The sequence below is a fragment of the Triturus cristatus genome, chromosome 6 (genome assembly GCF_964204655.1).
Source record: "Triturus cristatus chromosome 6, aTriCri1.1, whole genome shotgun sequence".
NCBI classification, from domain to species: Eukaryota; Metazoa; Chordata; class Amphibia; order Caudata; family Salamandridae; genus Triturus; species Triturus cristatus.
In genome coordinates, this window is record NC_140589.1 from 1,212,625,767 (window position 1) to 1,212,645,823 (window position 20,057).

Genomic DNA, 20,057 nt, shown 5'->3' on the forward strand with positions numbered 1-20,057 from the left:
TTCTCACAATCCCGAGTTAGGTGCTGAGAGTGTTCTGGAGGAGAAAAATAACCGACTTCTCTGGTCTTCTTTGGGATGCAAGTACCAGGCTTGACTTTCTCCACTTGCTCAGTCAATGGCACTTCCAGTACTCTTTTTAAACAAGTAATTTTACCGGATAGCCTAACCTGAGCTTGTGCTTATGCCTGGGCTATTTGATCACCTATATCGGCTTAAAACTAGCAGACATCCTATTTAGAATCCTCTCCTCCAGGTTTATCTGCACTAATATGCACAGACACGCTTTTGGGTAACACCGATCCCAAATTCTCAATCAAACTTCTAGACATGGAACTCTGCTTTACCTTAGTGATTGACATGGGTGCAGACTCCTTGTCAATCTTCTGGAAGAAACTTGTTAATAACTTGGGAGCAATACTCCTAGCGATGTTGGCGGAGAGGGAGCCTCTGCAAGTTCAGCCATGGGTTCTGGTATACCCCCTGGCATGATTATTGCTTCCTTCGGCGTGATTCTTTTTCCCATTAGATGGGTCGCGAGTAATTTGTTGTACACTCTTAGCGAGTGTCTCAGGACTACCTTCTTCTTATTAGTGCACCTGCTCGTTATTATCATGGCGCTGCGGGAAGGATTTCTTGATGTTTCTGAATGCCTCAAGGGCAAGTGTTGCGTCTCCACTGGTACGTATCTGATGTGCCCAGTTGTGGCTGTTGGTAGTAATGGTAGATATGCAGCTACCGGGTTGTCTGATTGTTGTATGGGGAATAGCATGGGAAATAACAGTAGTGCTGCTTGACTTCCCAGACACTATGACCTGGGACCAGTGTACTCACAAGGGAAGCAGCACGAAGATGCTACAAGGGGTGCAGCTTACCACGGTACGGACAACAGACAGTTCTACAAGCAAGCCACGCCAGCCAAACACTGGTCGCCTCTGCAAGTAAAATGAGTCTGTCCTAGTGCCTAAGGCTTGTTCCTGCCACTTTAACTCCTCTCTGTCTCCAGATCCTTACTTTCGTATAACTAGCTCTATCCACTGACCATTCTACTGCTGCAGTCCGTTGCTGTTACTTCATATAGGCCACTCCTCAAGCAGACTCATCCTGACTAGCCCCCTCCTCCTTCCACATACAGCAACGAGGTACAGCAGAGGTCCCCCTGAGTCCTCACACAATGGTTTTACCCTTGTCATACAAGCAACATGATCACCTTTGTGTGTGTGGGGGGCATGTCGCTGTTGAACACTGAGTCACGGAGAACAACTTTGGTCAAACCCCTTTTTCTTCCAGCCTCTGGCCTGGGCAGGCTAGGCAACAGACGGGCCGGCTGGCTAGGTGGCAGATCAAAAGATCACTCACAGGAGTATTTCAGGGATATCAGCACTTAAAAGAACCTTTACCTCCTTCACCTGGCCGTCCTGCACCTACCCTCACGGTGATTCCTTCTTCCTTCTCAATGACTCCAAACGAGGTACTGGAGTGCCGGAAATGCCGGCCCTGTCAGAGGTCAGCTTATGGGGTTCAACCCTCCCCCTCAAGACACTTCCTCAGCACGGTGTCTCTCTTCAACGCCTCTATGCAGTGTACTGTTGCACCTCCCTGCAGCACAGCCTCAGCGTAGGCAGCGTCTCTCAGCGTAGGCAAAATCTCTCAGCAGCGTCTCCCATAGGCAGGGTCTCTCAGCATCCGCCAAACTGTAAATAAGGCTGGAAAGCACATACTAGCGTCCAAGGGATTGAGTTATTAAAAGAGAGCCACAATAGAGGATAACACATGACAGATATGTGTGACGGAAGGAGTATTATGTTAACCCGGTATTGACATAGTGAAGAGAATGTGTCAGATGCTGGCCTGTAAGAGGCTAAGGGCCTCATTTAGAGAGTGGCAGAGTGGGAGCCAGGCTGTAAATGATTGATGCCCCAGGTTTCCTTCACAGAGTCTCACCCCGCTCCAGCAGCGGAAACCCTGGGTCACAATGATGATTTTCAATGTACAAATTTCCCTGACGTGCAGAATAAAATCTCAGGGGCATATTTTCAAGTAGCTATCACCGAGTTATCAGCACTTTATCACAGCCAAAGTCGCAATAAATTTACCGCCCCATTCACAAGGTGGTGCAAACAGCCGATATCACCAGTTTTCCGGCTATAATATCCGCAAAAAACATCGCCACAGATGACCCTGGCAACTATTGCTAATGAGATGCAGAGTAGGCTTACCCGAGCAAAAAGCTGCGACAACACCACACCTCAACATTCTCAACAACCAGCCAGATCAGCGATAAGATCACAAAACAGGCAATACAGCGCGTTAGCAGCAGGAAACAAACACCTGCTCTGACCTGGTGCAAAGTAGGACTACAACTGGCACCAGAAAAGGAAGCCCAGACCACAGCCACACCTGAAGAACAACAGATGCCATGGAGCCACTGATCATGCAGCTCGGAGCTCCAACAGGTCCACAACACCCTCCGCCACCACCCCCATGACCCCCCCTGACCCCTCCTGGACCAACACTGAGGCAACGCAGACAAAGACAGCAACCTCCTGAAAACGCACCAACCTCACAGACCCAATACCAGGGAATGTCATTGCCCACCACAGTCTCAAAAGGAAAACCATCCTACGCACCCTGACCACCAATGCCCACAGGCTGACGGTACCAACTCAGCGGACAACCAACATCCCTCCGCAGACAAAGCTGCTGGCTGTGCTGCACATGTTGGCCCTGGGACCTTCCAAACAACAAATGCCAGAGTCGGAGGAGTCTTACAGCCAGGACAATCTAAGTCCATGACAACCGTCTCGGATGCTATCATCAGCCTGGTACCCCAGTACCCATATTTCCCCCACACTGCGCATGAACAGCTGGAGACCAAGCAAGGTGTCTACACCATAGCTGCCTTCCCGCACGTGTCAGGGGGCAATTGACTGCACACAAGTCCTACTTGTGCCCCCTGGAAACAATGCACAAAATATCCGCTACCGAAAGCACACGCATACCATCACAGCGCAGGCAATAGTGGACCACCGGGGAACTCCACCAATGTCGACGCCAACCACCCATGCAGAGTGCATGAGTCCTACATCTTCCGACAGTCCATTATCAAGCGGCGCTTCCAGGCTGGCACCTACGGAAATGCGCTGCTCGTTGTCAAGTACCAAATGAACACACCACACACCTCAACTCCACAATCATGCAACTCACAACACTTGGAATGTATACATCACAAACTCACATACAACATGCCAAACAACATGCCCACCCACCAGACACAACAGCACGCTTACCGTGGCAACCTGGGCCAGCCATGCACACTAGCCATCAACAGCATGGCACCTCAGCCACTCGATAGCAGATTGGGGGAAGAGGTGGGGACCAGGCATGTGCAAAGGAGGCAAGTGACCGATGAATGTGAATGTACACAATGCCAAGTGTGGCGTAGATGCGATGGCCAGACTGCAGTATGCAGACCACACACATATCCATGTCGACATACACCGCTGGTGAATGGAGTGTAGTGGACAGTGGACACAACCATGTCACCCCAGCCCGGAAATGTAGCTTGTTACGCCCCCCCATAAGCGTGAGCGGAGTGGGATGGCCTGGCCAGCATAGGGGTGTGAATAAAAATTACGTAGCTCTGGGCGTGGGTCTCTTCCGGAATGCCCAACGTCTCTGCCAGGGCGGCGCCCCTCACCCAGCCACGAGGCCGACGCCATCACCGTGAGCGGTGTTGCCTGCGATCCTGTGCACCTGCTGCACCCCTGCCTGCTGGTCCCCATACCAGTCCTGCTAGGCCCTGCGCACCCAGGCCTCAATGCACACCTGCCGAGACCAGCGTCTGTTGAAGAGGGCCCACCACGTGCTGGTGCAAGCTCCAAGCCCGAGTGCCGTGACCCTGGCAGCCTCCTCAGACCATCACGGCCTCCGTGACACAGGCCCGCAGTACTCCCTTGTCGTTGACGTACTCCACTGGCATACACAGTGGACTAGTAGGTCACATATTTGGAACTCAGTCTTGATTGCACTATGACAGAGAACCTTAATCATGGCTGCTTTTATCTCACTATATTCCCTTCGATGTGGTGACACCAAGTCTGTGTATAGAATTCCAACCACAAGTGCCTGTGTGCCCACGCAGCCTACTACCCTCGGGCCACACTGCGCTGGAGTAGGTCACACATTTGGAACTGAGTCTTGATTTTTCCATGGCAGAGTACATATCATTGCACGCAAGGAGAGGTGTAAGAGGATGACGTGTTTCAGTCTGGAGGAAAAAAGGACCATGGGCCCCTGCTGGACCGCTGCCTCTGGCCTACACTGCGGTCCAGCAGGCCCCACACCAATCCAATCCTGTCTGGGCAGGACACGTCATTGTCGCTGACTGAACACCCGCTCAGTCTGGTGCTTTTACCTCCGTCAACCACGAGTCACACCCAAATGCCATGTCAACGTTGTGTGTTAGAGTACCAGATGGAGCACGCTGGACCGTGTCTGGCCTGTGCTGACCGCTGCCTCGGGCCTACACTGCGGTCGAGGAGGTCACACATTTCGAACTCAGTCTTGATTCATTTATGGCTGACTTGATGTCATTGTATAGGCCTCATCGCAGACTGCACCCACTTTCAGCTCCGGTGCCACTAAGTCTGTTCCCTGAGATCCATCGACACTTTCTTGTTGAACCTTGGTGGCGACTGCGTCCATGGACTGGGGGTTGTCGTCACCATCGTGTCGGTGATATTGACTTTGTGGCAAAAACCAGGCAGTAGCATTCCACTCCTCCATTTGCTGCTTCCGGATGGCTTCCACCCTCTGCATCATGCCCTGGAGGACACCTTCCACTGGCCCCCGCAACCCTCCACCACATTCACCTCGGACATCGATGAGGACCCGCTCAGCTCGCGTGGCCCATCTCACTGCACCGCAAGTCACCGTCCCGTGGCGGTGTGCCTGTGAGGGCCGCAGTGCATCCGGGGCCACTAACTGTGCAGCTCAAGTCAGGGACCCTGGCTCTTAAGGTATTGGATGGTCTCTGAGACGATGGCATTGGGGTCATCGACGCCATGTGTCTGTGGCCCTACACTGTCCGCTGCCTCCGGACTCAATTGTGTTACACCAGGGCGCACACATCAAATCAAGTCCTGACTGGCCCGGATGACGCATCACTGCAGGAGGCACACACCACCACCACCAGGTCCACCTCCAAACGCCAACTGTAAAAGTCGAAACAGTCGTACTGGCAGACTAACGGAGTTGTCCACACCTGTGGTGGATGCCATCATCTGCCTAATACCCTGCTCTGCACTCCAGGTGCCCCAACCCCAGTGCACTGCAACTCACGGACACTTCTGTTTGCATATTGGGTGACCTCTGTACTACCTCCGGCTACCTCCATGATGCTCCGCAGTTGTCTCTGTTATGCTGGTGTTTTCTGTTTCCATTTTACTGCTGTTCACTGTTCAAGTTTTCTCCAGCACCAACCACTCCTTGCGGGCTGACTTACACTCACCCTACACACATCCAGCATAGAAGTCACTGTACATGTGGCCCTGCCAATAAAGGGGCCGGCGCACGTGCCCGTGGCCAGTTCAAAGAACTATCTGCATGTGTCCTTGTGGTCATGATGTGTGCATGAGGGCCCCGGGCCTGACAACATTACATTGTGTTGTGTACAGCGGACGCCAACATGTTACCGCAGGCAGCGTGTTAGACCTTGGACATGTAGCTTTATCGTCACCCACTCAATCGTAAGAGGAGTGTACTGGGCCGTCGTACGCAGGTCCAATGTGGGTGTGTGTATGATAATTGCGTGCCTCTAAGCGTGGTTCACTACTGGAACTGTGCAAATGCATGTGTCTCTGTCGCAGTGTGGGTCTCCTTTGTGTGGTGTAGGTGGTCCCTGAGGGGAATTAGACACCCACCCATGTGATCTGGTTCGTATTCCATGGGTTTGGACCCTATCCGAACCAGTTCGGCCACCTCCGTTTGGCATCTTGACACCTGGCATTGGAATGCCATGTGTAGCTCGGATATGTGTTGGGAGACGCGCTATCCTGAGCCTATCGTATGGTACCGTCAGCTTCAGAATACCACGTTACTACGGTGTTATTTTACCGCGATAGTCTGCGATGTGAGGAGTTGCGTTAAGCACTTTTGCGGTAGTTATCACACGTTCTTGAGCATATCCCCCTCACTGTACATTAGGGGACATCCAGGGCTTTAAGTGGGCCGGGTCGTGCCAGTGCTCAGCACCAGCATTTCTAAAAAGCAGGTGCAGAAACGGGTCCCTATCGGGCTCTCCATTTTTGCCCTCATCATCAGGGTGAAAAGAAAATCTTAACTCTGCAGCAGTACCACCCTTCTCTGCCTTTGAGTTAACGTCAAAGAGGCTTGTTATAGTTATTTCACAGTCTCATCATGTCAGAACTGAATAGTATATACAGCGAGGCAATAGTTGTTGCTTAGTTATCTTATGCGAATAATAAGCATTGGCAAAGCCGATAGTCATGGCTTGTTGTTGGTGCAATGTTACTTGTATTTTGTATCTGGATACCTTGCCATAAGCAGCAAAATACCAGTTGGGCGGCTTACTATGCTAAGCACAGATATTTAGTTTATGTGTTTTGAGCCCCTTCCTTAATTACATTAGCCACGTCACTTTGAGAGTCCCCCAGTTTTTTCATTCCGCGTAAAACCCTGGGATCATCTGTCTTTTGCTTTATAAAAACAGACTTTGCCTTTGGGCCGTGTTGTTGCAAAGCAAAAGAGAATGCGAATGGATTGCTTCCCCCACCTGGTGTTGCCTTCTTTGTCGCCAAGTTGGTTCAATCAGTTCATTTCTCGAAGCATTTGTGCTTCATCCTGCAACTGAGATTAATGCATTATTGTGTCTGGGTGTGTTTTTTTCCAAGGTTCTTCTGTGACCTTAGAGCAGGACTACGGTTTTTGGTGTTCTGAAGTAAAGGGGAAGCAGCAATTGTATCCATTTTTGCTAGACCTAGCTCACAATGAGATATTGCTTTATTATGTTTGTGTTGTCACAGTAACAGGTGAAGGAGACACCGCAGATTTACTAGACAGACATACTGTAGAGTAATAATTTACTCTTTGTGTTGCACCTTCTACCACAGTAGTAGCCAATCAGCGCAACTGTACGCATTGCCATCTCAATAATTCTCTAGTCATTTGCCTCGAAATTGAGTAAGGCTTTGCTAGGTTTTAACCCTCTAAACTGCATGTCTCTCACAGTCCTTTCAGCTATTGAAGCCCTGAATTAGAGCCTGTTTCTTTGTTGACACATTCCTTCTGTTGCATTCCCTCAGCAGAATTCCACTAAGAACATACATGCTTGACATATTTTCCCCATGTGCAATTGGAAAATGTGTTGTTAATGATACAGCAGGCCCACATAAAAGGACGTTTTTCCATTTTTGAGTGTGCTGAAAACAAACCAGGGGTATAAACATACAGGCATGTTTCTTTACTGCAGTCATAACAGAAATCATAGGCCTCCAATGGGGGGCCCTGGTAAATGGCAGGTGGGATAATTCTTAAGATCTCTGTCACCTGCTCTGGACTTTAAACCAGACATAATTTACAAATGTTGGTCTGGATTCACAATTTTTGTTGTCTTTGAGTGGGCGTGGCTTACCCTGTGTAGTATTCCTGCTTATTTCTGAATTTCAGGACCAAACCAGAAGTACTCTTGGCAGACTCCTGGAGTTTAGGAGTAAACCAGGAGAACTCCAAGATTAAGTCAGAGTAAAATCTTTGTCTACTGGGCCTATTGTCCTTGAAGAGCTCCACAGTCAAGTATGTGAAGAGAGTATTTTCCTTTGCTTCTCAATGTCCGACCCAATTTGTTTTCTATGTGTGACCGTAAAGAACAAATTGTTTGCTAACTGAAAAAGGAGTCTACGAGTGCACAATCCTTTTGCATAGCTCAGCAGCCGGCATTTACAGTCGCTGGGTGGCAATATGGGAAATAAGAAACGTAGAACCTGAGTTAGTTTGGCAGCAGGTTTTACTCCATCATAAGCATGATGGATATACCGTCAGCCTTATTACACATGTCTTAAATATAATGCACTTGGAAAACATCTACAGCTTACCTTGAGGAAACGAGCACCATTGGGCTGAAAAGTTGTTGAAGTTTGTACCTAGTAATGAAATGTTCAGTGGCACTCTCTGGTCAGGTGTATCACAACACAACTCTATCAACAGTGGGAGAACTTAAAAGAAGGTCTTTTTTTTATTAACTCTTTTTTATTGAAAGTAGGCATGACACATAGGTAAAACATTGATCTGCAATTTGGCAACAATTTTTACATTGTGAGCGGTTCATTAAATCATATTTGTCGCAAGGTGAAAGTGACAGTTACAATTGTACACGGTTAGGTTCCACTGATAAAATCCTCCCTAGACCTCGGAGGTTCACAAATCTCCCCCCTGTGGACATGCCACTGCCCCCATATTTGCTTCCATTTGTTTGGGCACCCCCTGGCTTCGTAAATAGACTTCTCCGTGACCCTACCCAAGTCCATATCTATGCCCCAGTCTGCTGAAATCGGTGGGCTCTGGGCCCTTCACAACCAGGCAATGTTTCTTTTTGCAACCATCAGCCCCAAGGTTACCCACGTTCGTTCCCTTGAATTCAAGTCAGTAGGGTCCCATACGTTCAACAAGGCCAATTTAATATTACAATGAATCGGTTGCCCCAACGGTTCCTCCATCAGGCGCACAACCGCCTCCCAGTAGCTCTGGATCACTGTACACTCCCAGAGAGTATGGATAAAAGTGCCCTCCAGCCCACATTGTGGCACACCGCCACTATCCGGAGTGTAACCCATACTGACCATCAGAGGCCCTGACAAGTAGGATCCATGGAGAAGCTTTAGCTGCACCAGACGGAGCTTGGAAGAGATGGCCACCTCCCGAGGGGAGGCCACCGCTGCCTGCCATTCCTCATCATCCAAACCCGCCACATCATGGTCCCATTTGGCTCTCAAGCGGGTCAGGGGATCCGTCGTGTTGTTGATGAGCTTTTTATAAATGAGTGATATGGCTTTCTCCGGTAGGTCACTGTCCAAAATTCTGTCTTCGAGTGGGGAGGATTCAGGGAGTTCACTACCCCTTGGAAGCACAGCGAGCAAGGCATGCCTAATTTTGAGATACCTGAAATATTCAGACTTGGCTAAATCTTATTGTTGCTGCAACCGGGAAAAAGGGACCACCTCCCCCGACTTCCACAAATCACCCACCTTGGAGATACCTTTGAGGTCCCATCTATCGAAGCCCTTCGAGCGGATCAGCTTACCTAATTGCTCGCTGTGCCAGAGTGGCGTGGCCTGTGTGAGTTTCCCCTCCCACCCCAAACTCTTGGCAGCCACCCTCCACACGTGCACCGCATGACCGGTCGGACCAGTCATGGCAGGCCTCAAAGACCGTACACATAGAGTGCCCTCGAAGCCGCACCCCGGGATGAGCCACCTATCGATCGAAAGGCCGGGTCACCCTGCGGCCTATACATACATTGGTTGATTGCCGCAAGCTGCGATGCCCAATAGTACTTCCTAATATCTGGAAGTCCGATGCCCCCATCAAACCACCCCAACATGAGTTTGTGTGTTGCGATACGAGGAGGTTTGCCCTCCCACAGCAAATCTCGAACAATACAGTCGATTTCCTTGAAATACGAAGTGTCAACAGCAAGTGGAGTATTCTGTAGGGCATATAGGAATATGGGAAGGGACATCATTTTGAATAGGGCCGCGCGCCCCAAAAGGGTCAACGGAAGCGATTTCCAGTGTTGGACATCTCCGCCGAGGCCTGTATCTGGACTGCGTTCTCTAAGTCTAAGATTTCCTCCTCTAAGCGAGTCATGTCTGCTCCCTTCTCTCTACGCTGTCCCGCGATCTGGGTCAAAACCACTGCCCTTATAATGACCTTGTAGGCCTCCCAAAGAGTATTCATCGAGTAAACCTACCCGTCGTTTGTCTGAAAATAAAGCTCTGACTCACTCAAGACCTTGTCCCTGATTTGGGGAGTCGTGAGGTACTAGGAGTTATTAGGGGCAACACGGCTGACTGTGGGCTCACCTACCTCTAGGCGACCTTGTATGGGTGAATGGTCGGAGATCCCCCTAGCCAGGTGCTGTATGTCTCTGACGGTGTGGAGTTGATGCGCTAGTGTCCGCACCTAATCTATATGGAACATACAGCGATGAGGCCCAGAAAAGTAGGTGTATTGTAGTTCCAGACATCCACGAGGCCCATTGCTCCCAGAGAGCTGTGGATCCATCTGCGGGAGGGTGGCAGGGCCCTCTGGGGCAATCGGTCGAGGGAATCAGAGACAATAGAATTGAAATCGCCCCGATCAACAATCTGCCATCCGGCAAGTCTAAAAGGAGCTCTCCAAGATCTATGAAGGCCTGAGTGTGCAGTCCTGGCGATATGTAGACGGAAAGGAGATTAAGTGTACGGCCCTTACGCCCCTCCCAGGTCACGGAGACAGCCACGTATCTAACCAGGACGTCAGTGTGGACCGAATCAACAGTCATGGGGAATGATTTTCGGACCAGTATACCCACTCCCCGGGACCCAGAACCAAAAGCCGAGTGTGCCACCAGTTGGAAGCCCTATCGCGACAGGGCCTTGCAGGCATTCCCAAGCAGGTGGAGTGACGTTTTAGAAATTGGAGAACTATGCCCGCTTGATCTTATCTCCCAGTCCATTGACATTCCAGGACAGCAACTTGAGCTCCTGTCTAGCCGCCGTGCCCATCACTTCTTACTATGAGTACCCACAATTGTGGTAGTAACCACCCAGAAGGCCCCCAGGGGGAAACACCCCCGTAGACCACCTCCTCTTTCACAAATAGATATACCATGAGCATGGAAACTGCAACTGTCACTACATGAAGCCAGTCAAATGTGTCACACCTGAAAAACAAAGAAACAACACAAATTAAAACGATTCCCCCCAACCCTCACAAGAGCCCGAACAACATGAACCTGAACCCCCCTCCCTGCCTCCCTGCATGGGGGTGTCGAAACCTCCCACCCGCTAAAACTTGCTGAGTGCCTATCGCCCACCCCTCAAACATATGGGTGCGTGTAACCAACCCGGAACCCATCCCTAAGACTTAGCAACTGATAATCACACAATTTAGGCAAAGATAATCATTAGGCACTATTCAATAACCACAACACATTTTTTCCATCTCAATGAAGTCCGGGAATCATCAGTCAATAGCAGAACGGTCACTGAGAGGGCCCTGACCCCAACTCAGTCCAGCGGTGAGTGGAAAGTACACCTGCCCACAAAGAGTATTGTATACAGACCAGTCATTAAGACCCTCCGGTCGCCTCTTCCCGTTCGCCGGGTGGCGTGCCGTCGTTGGATTCATTAGCGCTCCTGTCGCCTCTCGCTCCCAGGCATGATTACTCTTCCAGCCCACAGTGCGCCAACCATCCAACCAGTCCCAGGCCTCTTCCGGGGTGACGAAGAACCAAGCTCTCCCGTTCGATTCCACCCTCAACTTGGCTGGGAAGAGCATGGCGTATTTCAGATCTCTCTCGCACAGTACCTTTTTGATGTCAAGGAAGCTGCGGCACTGTCTCTGCACCTTAAGCGTGAAGTCTGGAAATAAGGTTACTTTACTGTTCTGGAAAGTTAGTGGGGGCGCCGATCTGGCTGCTTAAAGGATGATGTCCCTATCCCTGAAGTAAAATATCCTAGCCAGCAAAGGCCACGGAGGGGCAGCTGGTTTAGGTCTGCCGCCCGGCACACGATGCGCCCTTTCCACAGAGAAGAAGTTGGTTCGAGGTAAGTGGTTATCAATTCCTCCACGAAAAGGTCTGCCGCCGGCCCCTCAGTCTTCTCCGGGAACCCCAGTATGTGGACATTGTTGCGTCGAGAGCTACCTTCATACTTGTTCAGCTGTGCTTCTAGTTTAGTGGTGTGGGCCTGAAGGTCATCCATCCTGCGCTGCAGTTCAGAGGTGTGTTCGACCAAGGAGCTCACCTTAACTTCCACGTCCTTCAGTCTTGTGTTCATGGAGGGCATATCCGCCCGAATAAGGGAGGCCTCAGAGGCCACTGAGTCAATTTGTGACTACAATGAAGTACGGACGGTCGTGATGCCAGTGAGAATATTCTGGAGTGTAGGTTCTCTTGCTTCTCCTTCGGACTGTAGCTTCTCCATTGTGGCCACTCCCGCCTTCGGGTCTTTACCAGGGGTCTTATCCCATGCGAATTTGCTCAACTTGGCCTGGACTGGCGTTTTCGTGCTACGACCTCCAGTCATGTCCCAGCCGTCTTAGTCCAAGTGCGGGCCAGGGGAACATGGAGGGGCCCAGCTCAGCGCCTCCAGCCAGCACCGCCAGACGTCGATGGAGCCCCCACAGTGAGGCCAAGGATAGTGATGTGGGCCGGGGGCCGCCTAGGAACAGGCAATGTTTTTCAGGCCGTTAGCCCAGACCCCCGAGGATAAGGTAGTAAGGCCTCCTCCAGGCAGCAGGAGAACACTCCAACAGAGCGCAAGGGGCCGGGCGCGACAGGTGTGCAGAAATTCTAGTGGCAGCTGGGCTGTTGCTCGCAGTTTCACCGTTGCGGGTCCTCTCCAGCTATACAAAGCCCAAACCGGCCGTGAGGCCTCTTGGCCGCTTATCTCACCACTTCGGGGGGGGGGGGGGGGGGACCCATTGTTAGCACCGCTTCCAGCGACGACCACCCCTGCGCCCCACGGAAGCCGCAATCACTCACGGAGCCCATGCACCGAGGAACAACAGGGGTCGCGTGTCTTCTCCCCTCCTCCACCCCAAACAGTAGGCAGCAAGTAGGGCCGGTTCCAGCCATTTCCGAGCAGGCGATGCACAACTCCGCCTTGGGGCCCAACTGTAAATCTCTGGGGCGCCCCTCCCAGAACTGCTACGAGGCTGGCACCAACTCTCCCTCCTCAGAGGCCCAGCGATCGCACCGTCTGGCGTCTTCATCGTCTCCAACTTTAAATGCGCAGGTGAGCGCCGTTCAGGTCCGTGCCGTCCGTGCAACGCTACGCGAGCTCCAAGGCCCGCTCAGCATCTGGGGAGGCAGCTGCGAATCACAGGACTCAGCCAGGCGCCGTGCGGCTCAATCATTCACCTCAGGGCCGCCGCTTGGTATTCTAGCAGTCCCGGGCCCCCCTACGCACGGCCACAGGAACTCAGCCGGCTCTGATCGGGACCCCCGCCCAGGATGGAGTTACCAGCGGCGTTGTGGGAGATTCCCGAGCTTGATTTGAGCAGCAGCTCAACCGGGCCACAGCTCCTGTCGTCGGACCGAGATCCGGATCTGCTAGCCGGAATCAGCAGTTACACGGCTCAATCGGTCTCGGCGTGTTCCGGTGCCACCAAAGATTTCGAGAACCAGTTGAAGGGCGGGTAAATGGGTGGATTTACACAGGCACGGGCACACTCGTTCGGAGCCGCCCTAGGAAGCGGCCATTGCTCTCGGGGGTTGGCCACGCCCCCAAAAAGAAGGTCTCTGTTAGTAGGGACGAAGTATTAAATACTTAGAGCCACATGTACGAGCAAATATTTTGCGAATTCCTAATTGTGACTTTTTGCGGCATGCAATTAGGAAGTCGGAAAATGCATGTACTAATGTGTCTCAGACACATTTTGGGATTCCTAATAGGGTCGCAATTGACCTACCTCATTATTATTCATGAGGTAGGTTGCATATTTTGCGACCCATTGGAAATCGCTAAAAACACAGGGATGGTGGCCTGCTGGGGACAGCAGACCACTATGTCTGTGTTTGCTTTTAAAGAAAGCAACTTTTTTTAAATGCAGGCTATTTTCCTTAAGAAAAATGGGATTTGTTTAAAAAAGAAAGATGAAATGTTTGTGTTTATTTATATGAGTTGTCAGTGGTCCATGGGACCACAGCCTGCTCTTAAAAAAAGTTTTTGCTATAATTCACAAAGGGGGAGGGGTCCTCTGGGGACACATTTTCTTTAGCCACTGGCTTACCATCAATTTGAAGTAGGCGGTAAACAGTGATTGTTTTGTGACCAAATTCCGGTCGCAAAACAATCATATGTCCCCCTGCGAATCGCTATTAGGAAGGGACGCTCTTGGCACGCCACTTCCTAATACCGACTTACAAACCCTATTTTGCGAATCGGTAATAGGTTGCTGACTCGCAAAATAGGGTTAGTACATGCCAAAAGGTGTTTTAGCGGTCGCAAACAGCCCGATTCTCGGTTAGCGACAGCTAAAAAGGGTCGTGCATGTGTCCCTAGGAGCTTCACTAATCCATGGCGAAACCTCCAAATGCAAAAATTACATCTAAGAAGACATGACAGCCCTCATTACGAGTGGCCTGGTGAGTGCCGTCATATATACAGCACCTCATAAAATCCGACCCAACTTAGTCAGAATTTATTGGGTCAAAAAATACAAACAAATTATACGTTTTTGTTGAATAACGTGCTGATTATGGTAGTTACGGTAGCAAAATCCGCATATTCCAGTAAGTATCGAGCATTGTTCCCAAAGTAATTATTGGCAGGTCTGACCTGCTGATATTTATCACGACACTCATCATTGCAAAATGTTTGCCAATAGTAGTTACAGCACGTTTCCCAAAGAGATTCAGCAGGAATATAAAAAAGTTATTTTAAATTTGTGGGGATGCGAATTGCCAAAAAGAGTTTAAAGCCAAATGATTACAACCTTTGCCATCATGCTTTATCATAGGGTTAGATTTGCCAAGGTGTTATAGAGAGCAACGCTGATCATGAAACAGCAGCTTTCGCAATAAATGTGGTCTATTTCCTGCAGAAATAATTTCTTCAGTAGAAAGCTGAGTTGAGTACATTTGCGGTCAGCATGTTGACTCTGTTGTGCCACTTGTCATTGTTGTATTCGAGCTACAATGTAACGAGCTCTACCTTAAGAGTAACGTTTGTAAGACCTCCTCCCCTCAATTCTGCAGTGTTCAATTGAGGGATGTAGTAACAAGTTCTACCCCACTTTAATGATGTAATGGACCAGATGCCACGTCGTACATCTGGCCCCAAATATATGACGCATATTATCAAGTTGGGATGTAGAGTCATAAAGCATTTACAGAAAAATAGGGTCTAGGGGGCAGGCCATCTGACTACTGCAGCGTTCCAAGAAAGTGAGAAATATTTGGACATGAATGAGTTAAATTTAAAAAGCTGTACATGTTAATGAGGGTCACAATAAGGCCAGATGTGTAAGGTGATTAAAAGACCTTGAGAAACTAAAAAACAAATGTAACAAAAAAACAAATAAAATAATGGACAGTTAAAGACAGTTAAAGAAAAAAGAGACAAAAAAGGGAGATTTAGGTGTTGCACAAATTGCAAGTAGCAAGATTTCAGTGTTGCATAAGTAGTACATTGTAATTGTATGTCTGCTAGGCCATGTGTACTTTTATATTCAATTGCAAAAATAAAATGTTTTTAAATATAAAATTATTCACATCAATATATCCTTAGCAGAAAAGTCATGAAAGTTTCAAACAAAGGAGAATTGTTCACACCCAGAAGGGTCCACATTTAAGACTCTTTATCTTTCTTTTCCTTGTCAGCCAATGTGAACGCAATCCGTGCCCAATGGACAGCAGATCGTGTCACCACGCACCGAAGACCATCTCCTTCCACTACCTGTCCTTGCCTTCCAACCTGATGACACCGGTCACTCTTTTCCGTATGGCCACAGCTTCAGCCCCCGGAAGGCCAGGGCCGGACAGCCTGCGCTTTGGCATCGTGGGCGGGAACAGCAGAGGGCACTTTGTGATGCAGCGGTCTGACAGGCAGACGGGAGAGCTTATCCTCGTCCAAAGTCTACATGGTCCGCAGACAATCGAGGTGGACGTTGATATGTCAGAGTACCTTGACCGCACCTTCCAAGCCAAGCATGTATCGAAGATCACTGTCTTTGTGACTCCTTATGAATTTTGATAGACATATCTGAAGGTGCTACAAAGATATGCTAGCCTGGGGTTGGTCCAGTGTCAACAACGTGCTGTCTTTCAGCCGAGGAGGGTATTCCGCAGGTTACCTTCAACGATTCATGTCTTGTTAAAACTTGTATGAAAAATTGGGGCAGCAAGGCTCTGCCGGTATACCAAACAACTATATCAGGAAACACATCTATCAAATATGGGAATATAAACTAAGGAAAGCAAGGACATTTGACTTCTGTCTTTTCATAATTACTTTGCTGGGACACTGAACAATAAAAGGCACTGAGAGGTGCTAACGTTTACCAGACTTGGCTCAGGGTGACGTGTCACACCACCAGCAGAACTATACAGCTAACCTTCAGTGTACTCTGCGAGGTGGTGGGAAGAGGGCGCTCCCATTTTACTGGTAGCCCGGCGTCTTCTAGCATCCATTGTTCGGAGCCTGTGTGAATGTTTTATCTGTTATGTAATATGAGTATTTAATGTGTAGAAAACGGTAACAGCTACTCTCCGTGCCTATTCATTTGGCTTGATGGACGCAGGACCCACAGGTGAGAAGGAGGGGCCACCCCTTCCTTTGCTATTGAACACTCTGTTTATTGTCTCAGTATCCATGGCAACGATACAAGAGGGTCTCTGTTACTGGAGTAGGGTGATGCATGACAGCAGAAATTGTTTTGCATCACCGAATCTTAGAGTCGTCTGCCAACAATGCTTTCAGGGGGTGGGTGGGGGGGGGGGGGGCATAATCTGTACATCTCTATTCAAGACATGCTGTTTTTTTATCCTAACAGAAAGGAAGGATATGTGTTTTAAAGGTGCGTGTGCGTATTAAAGGTGTGAGCATGATGGTTTATGGGGCTACAATATGAAAGCCTGGGTTCGAACACGTAGTAGATGTATAAAAAGGATTTCAATTGCAGCATATGGGTAGCTTACTCCTGCCACTAGGCTGGCCCATTTCTCTGCTCGCCTTAAAACCTATCGCTGTTACGCCGATTGCAGGCGAGTGTGCACATTCTATCCCTGTGCATACTCCTATTTTCGAGGGAATTGGAATTCCTTGATTTGTGGGTAAACACCTTTGCAAGTTTCCACTGATACATTTTGGCAGGCTATACCCGCTGGAATTAGCCCCGGGAAAAAATGCAGTAAATACCGACACATTCGAATTCCGGTACTTAAGACATCAATTCCATATGTAATTCCTCTCTTTCAGAGGAAAACTCAGAAGAGGAGTAAATATCACATCCAAGGGTATCTGAATTTCGCAGGAGAAGTTTACAATAAATCCTTTCCCGACCCATTTTCATCAGGGTGTGCATTGTGGTGCATCCACATGAAACACCCACATGTAGTTCAAGCTATTGTATCGAGCAGTTCCTCTCCATTCAGGCTGTGCCACCGAAGCTTTTTCAATGCATGGAAATTGCCAAATAGTGTTGTCTGCTCAATTATGGTTGCCCTTTCCATTTTTATGATGGTTAATATGGATGCTCTTCAGAAAAAGAGATTCAAGCAATATAATTTGCACAATCACAATAAAAAGAGGGTAGAGTGACAGGGTGTATATTTATATACAAGGTTTCCATAAATCTTAAAAGGCGACCATTCTTGTATAATTTCTTTGTAACAAGCTGAAAGAGCGAACCATTGCCCAGCGCATATTATTATATACAGTTGCTGTTTACAAAGAAATTTTATAAAGAAATTATACAAGAATGGTCGCCTTTTAAGATTTATGGAAACCTTGTATATAAATATACACCCTGTCACTTACGATTAGGTTCCATTTTTCACTTTGGGACACAGTGCACAAATATCTGTTCTGTTGTAAATTTAAACAATGTATATAATAAGTCTGTTGTGTTTATAAAACAAGTCATAATTGTACAAATGTGTTGGTGGTTCCTTGCCCTCTGACATTATTCTACCCTCTTTTTATTGCGATTGTGCAAATTATATTGCTTGAATCATTTTTTATGAGTCCACTGGAACCGTTGTTTCCCCTTATATAACCATTACCCTGGTTCCGTTAGTGCAGTGGTTCCCAAACTTTTGACTCCTGAGGACCCCCATTGAGTCACCACTGGAAGCTGGGGACCCCCAAGCAATTTGTAGGATTTAAATTTCAAACATTAAAACAGTAATTTGAAAAAAATAAACACGTGTGCACACAAAACAAATACTGAAATTACTAAGGATTTTAGGGGCATATTTACAAGTTTCTATTGCCATGGGAACGTCACTTTTTGCGATGTTCCTGTGGCAATAGGGGCTTATCCTTATTTACAAGGCAGCGTTTAGCCACTTATTGTGGCTTAACGCTGCCTTGTAAATAAGGCCCCCTTTCGTGCAATGCTTAGCGTGAAAAAGGTGGGAAGTGGGCATTTCACTCCAACAACCATTGATTTTGACGCTGCCCTCTATTTACAAGGTCAGCTTAAATAGGAGACAGCACCAAAATTAAGACCATTAAAAACCTGGTCTTAAATTTGCAAAATGAGGAGAAATGCCTTATTTCTCCTCGTTTTTGCTTTTTCCAACGGAAAAAGCAAAACACCTTTGATTGTTTATGTTTAGGAAGGTGGCCCTTCCTGCACATAAATAATCTTTAATAAAAAATGACGTTTAGTAACTTCCATGTGTGCTGCATTTGGCAGCACACATAGAAGTGACAAAACAGCATTACAAAATTGTTCATGTGCAGGAAGTGGGAACATAGCAGCATCAGGATAATGATAGACTGGGAATAAACATATGTTGCTAACTTTTACCATGCAGTTTGCAAGCGGCTCTTTGATGACAGTTTATAGGACACTGCTAGATTACGATAGTCCCTTATGAATTGCACAGTGACAAAAGAATCTCTGTGACAAAATCAGTAACCCACTGACCTATGCACATAAAATACTGTTTTTTAAAATGCATTGTACACGTTATTTGCAGTAGGCATATTAACCCTCTGTGTCGCATAAGATAAGTCAAGGCTGCCACTGGACAAAACAGTCATCTCTCTCCAGCAGATAAATTAATCACTGGTATTTTCTTGACACTTTTATAGTTGCTCGAAAAACTGCTAATTTTACAAGGAACTTTGCAGTGCTTTTAAAACTGCTGCCTGGGGACCCCCTGGGAATGAGCCACGGACCCCTGGGGGTCCTCGGACCCCAGTTTGGGAAACACTGCGTTAGTGAGTAGGGTTCCCCTGTCCTTTCTCTTTTGACTTCAGAAAAAGAGGTCATATAATAAGGAATTTATCTTAGCCAACATGATTTCCAGATAGCAATCATGCCTGACAGTGGGTCGCCTAAGGAGGGTATTTACGCACAATATTGTATTTTAACTATTGTCCTTCAAAAATGTTGGCTACCAAAATATCGCAAAAGTAAGTATAGATTTACTATTCTTAACGCTACATTTATGTACCTCGAAGTATATAGCAGTGTACTTATGAATAGTTTATTTATACTATGCTATATAAATTTATCTTCACTACATTGTGGTAGTCACTTTCAGGGCTATCATAATTTTCACGCCAATATTTGATACACAAAGTATTCTGATATACCTTCTCCAAAAAGCAACATCCGTCATTCAAAATGGTCTCCAAGGTGTCAGCATCGACTGCACTGCACCCTAAAATGTCCAACCTCCCATGCATTGATACTGGGGTCACGACCTGCGACCCAGACTATTTACCTGTTTCAGTTGTCCCCTTTGCCCGCTGTGAAATGAGGTAGGGCTTGTCTTGGTTGCATAGGAGGCCTACTTACTGGTCAACTAGGATTTTCCTGGAAGGGCTCGCCCGTGCCAGATTTTCAGGTTATCCACAGGAAACACATTTGGGCTAAACTAATCCTATTGCAAATTGTGTACATAGAGGTTATATTGGAAATCTGGATGGCCCAAGCCAACCATTGTTAGACAACAGTGATTTATCATGGCCTCCATCACCTACTGTTGAGGGGACGTTCTTTTTGCATTCCTCTTACTTTTGCCATACGTTAAAACCGTTGATTGACAATTGCCTGTTATTGATTCTTGTGTGTTTGTAAGACTGCACCGAGTACTC

The 20,057-nt window shown here is 48.1% G+C and overlaps 1 protein-coding gene across 1 annotated transcript in view; it reads left to right on the forward strand.

Annotated features, from left to right (window-relative positions):
* The window catches only part of FBLN7 (fibulin 7), a 736,014-nt gene extending 719,728 nt beyond the window's left edge, over nucleotides 1-16,286 (forward strand). The window contains exon 8 of the mRNA XM_085612121.1: nucleotides 15,605-16,286. Coding sequence (XP_085468247.1) covers nucleotides 15,605-15,977 — 373 coding nt within the window. The 3' untranslated portion in view covers nucleotides 15,978-16,286. The remainder of the gene's footprint in view (nucleotides 1-15,604) is intronic.
* The last annotated feature ends 3,771 nt before the right edge of the window (nucleotides 16,287-20,057 follow it).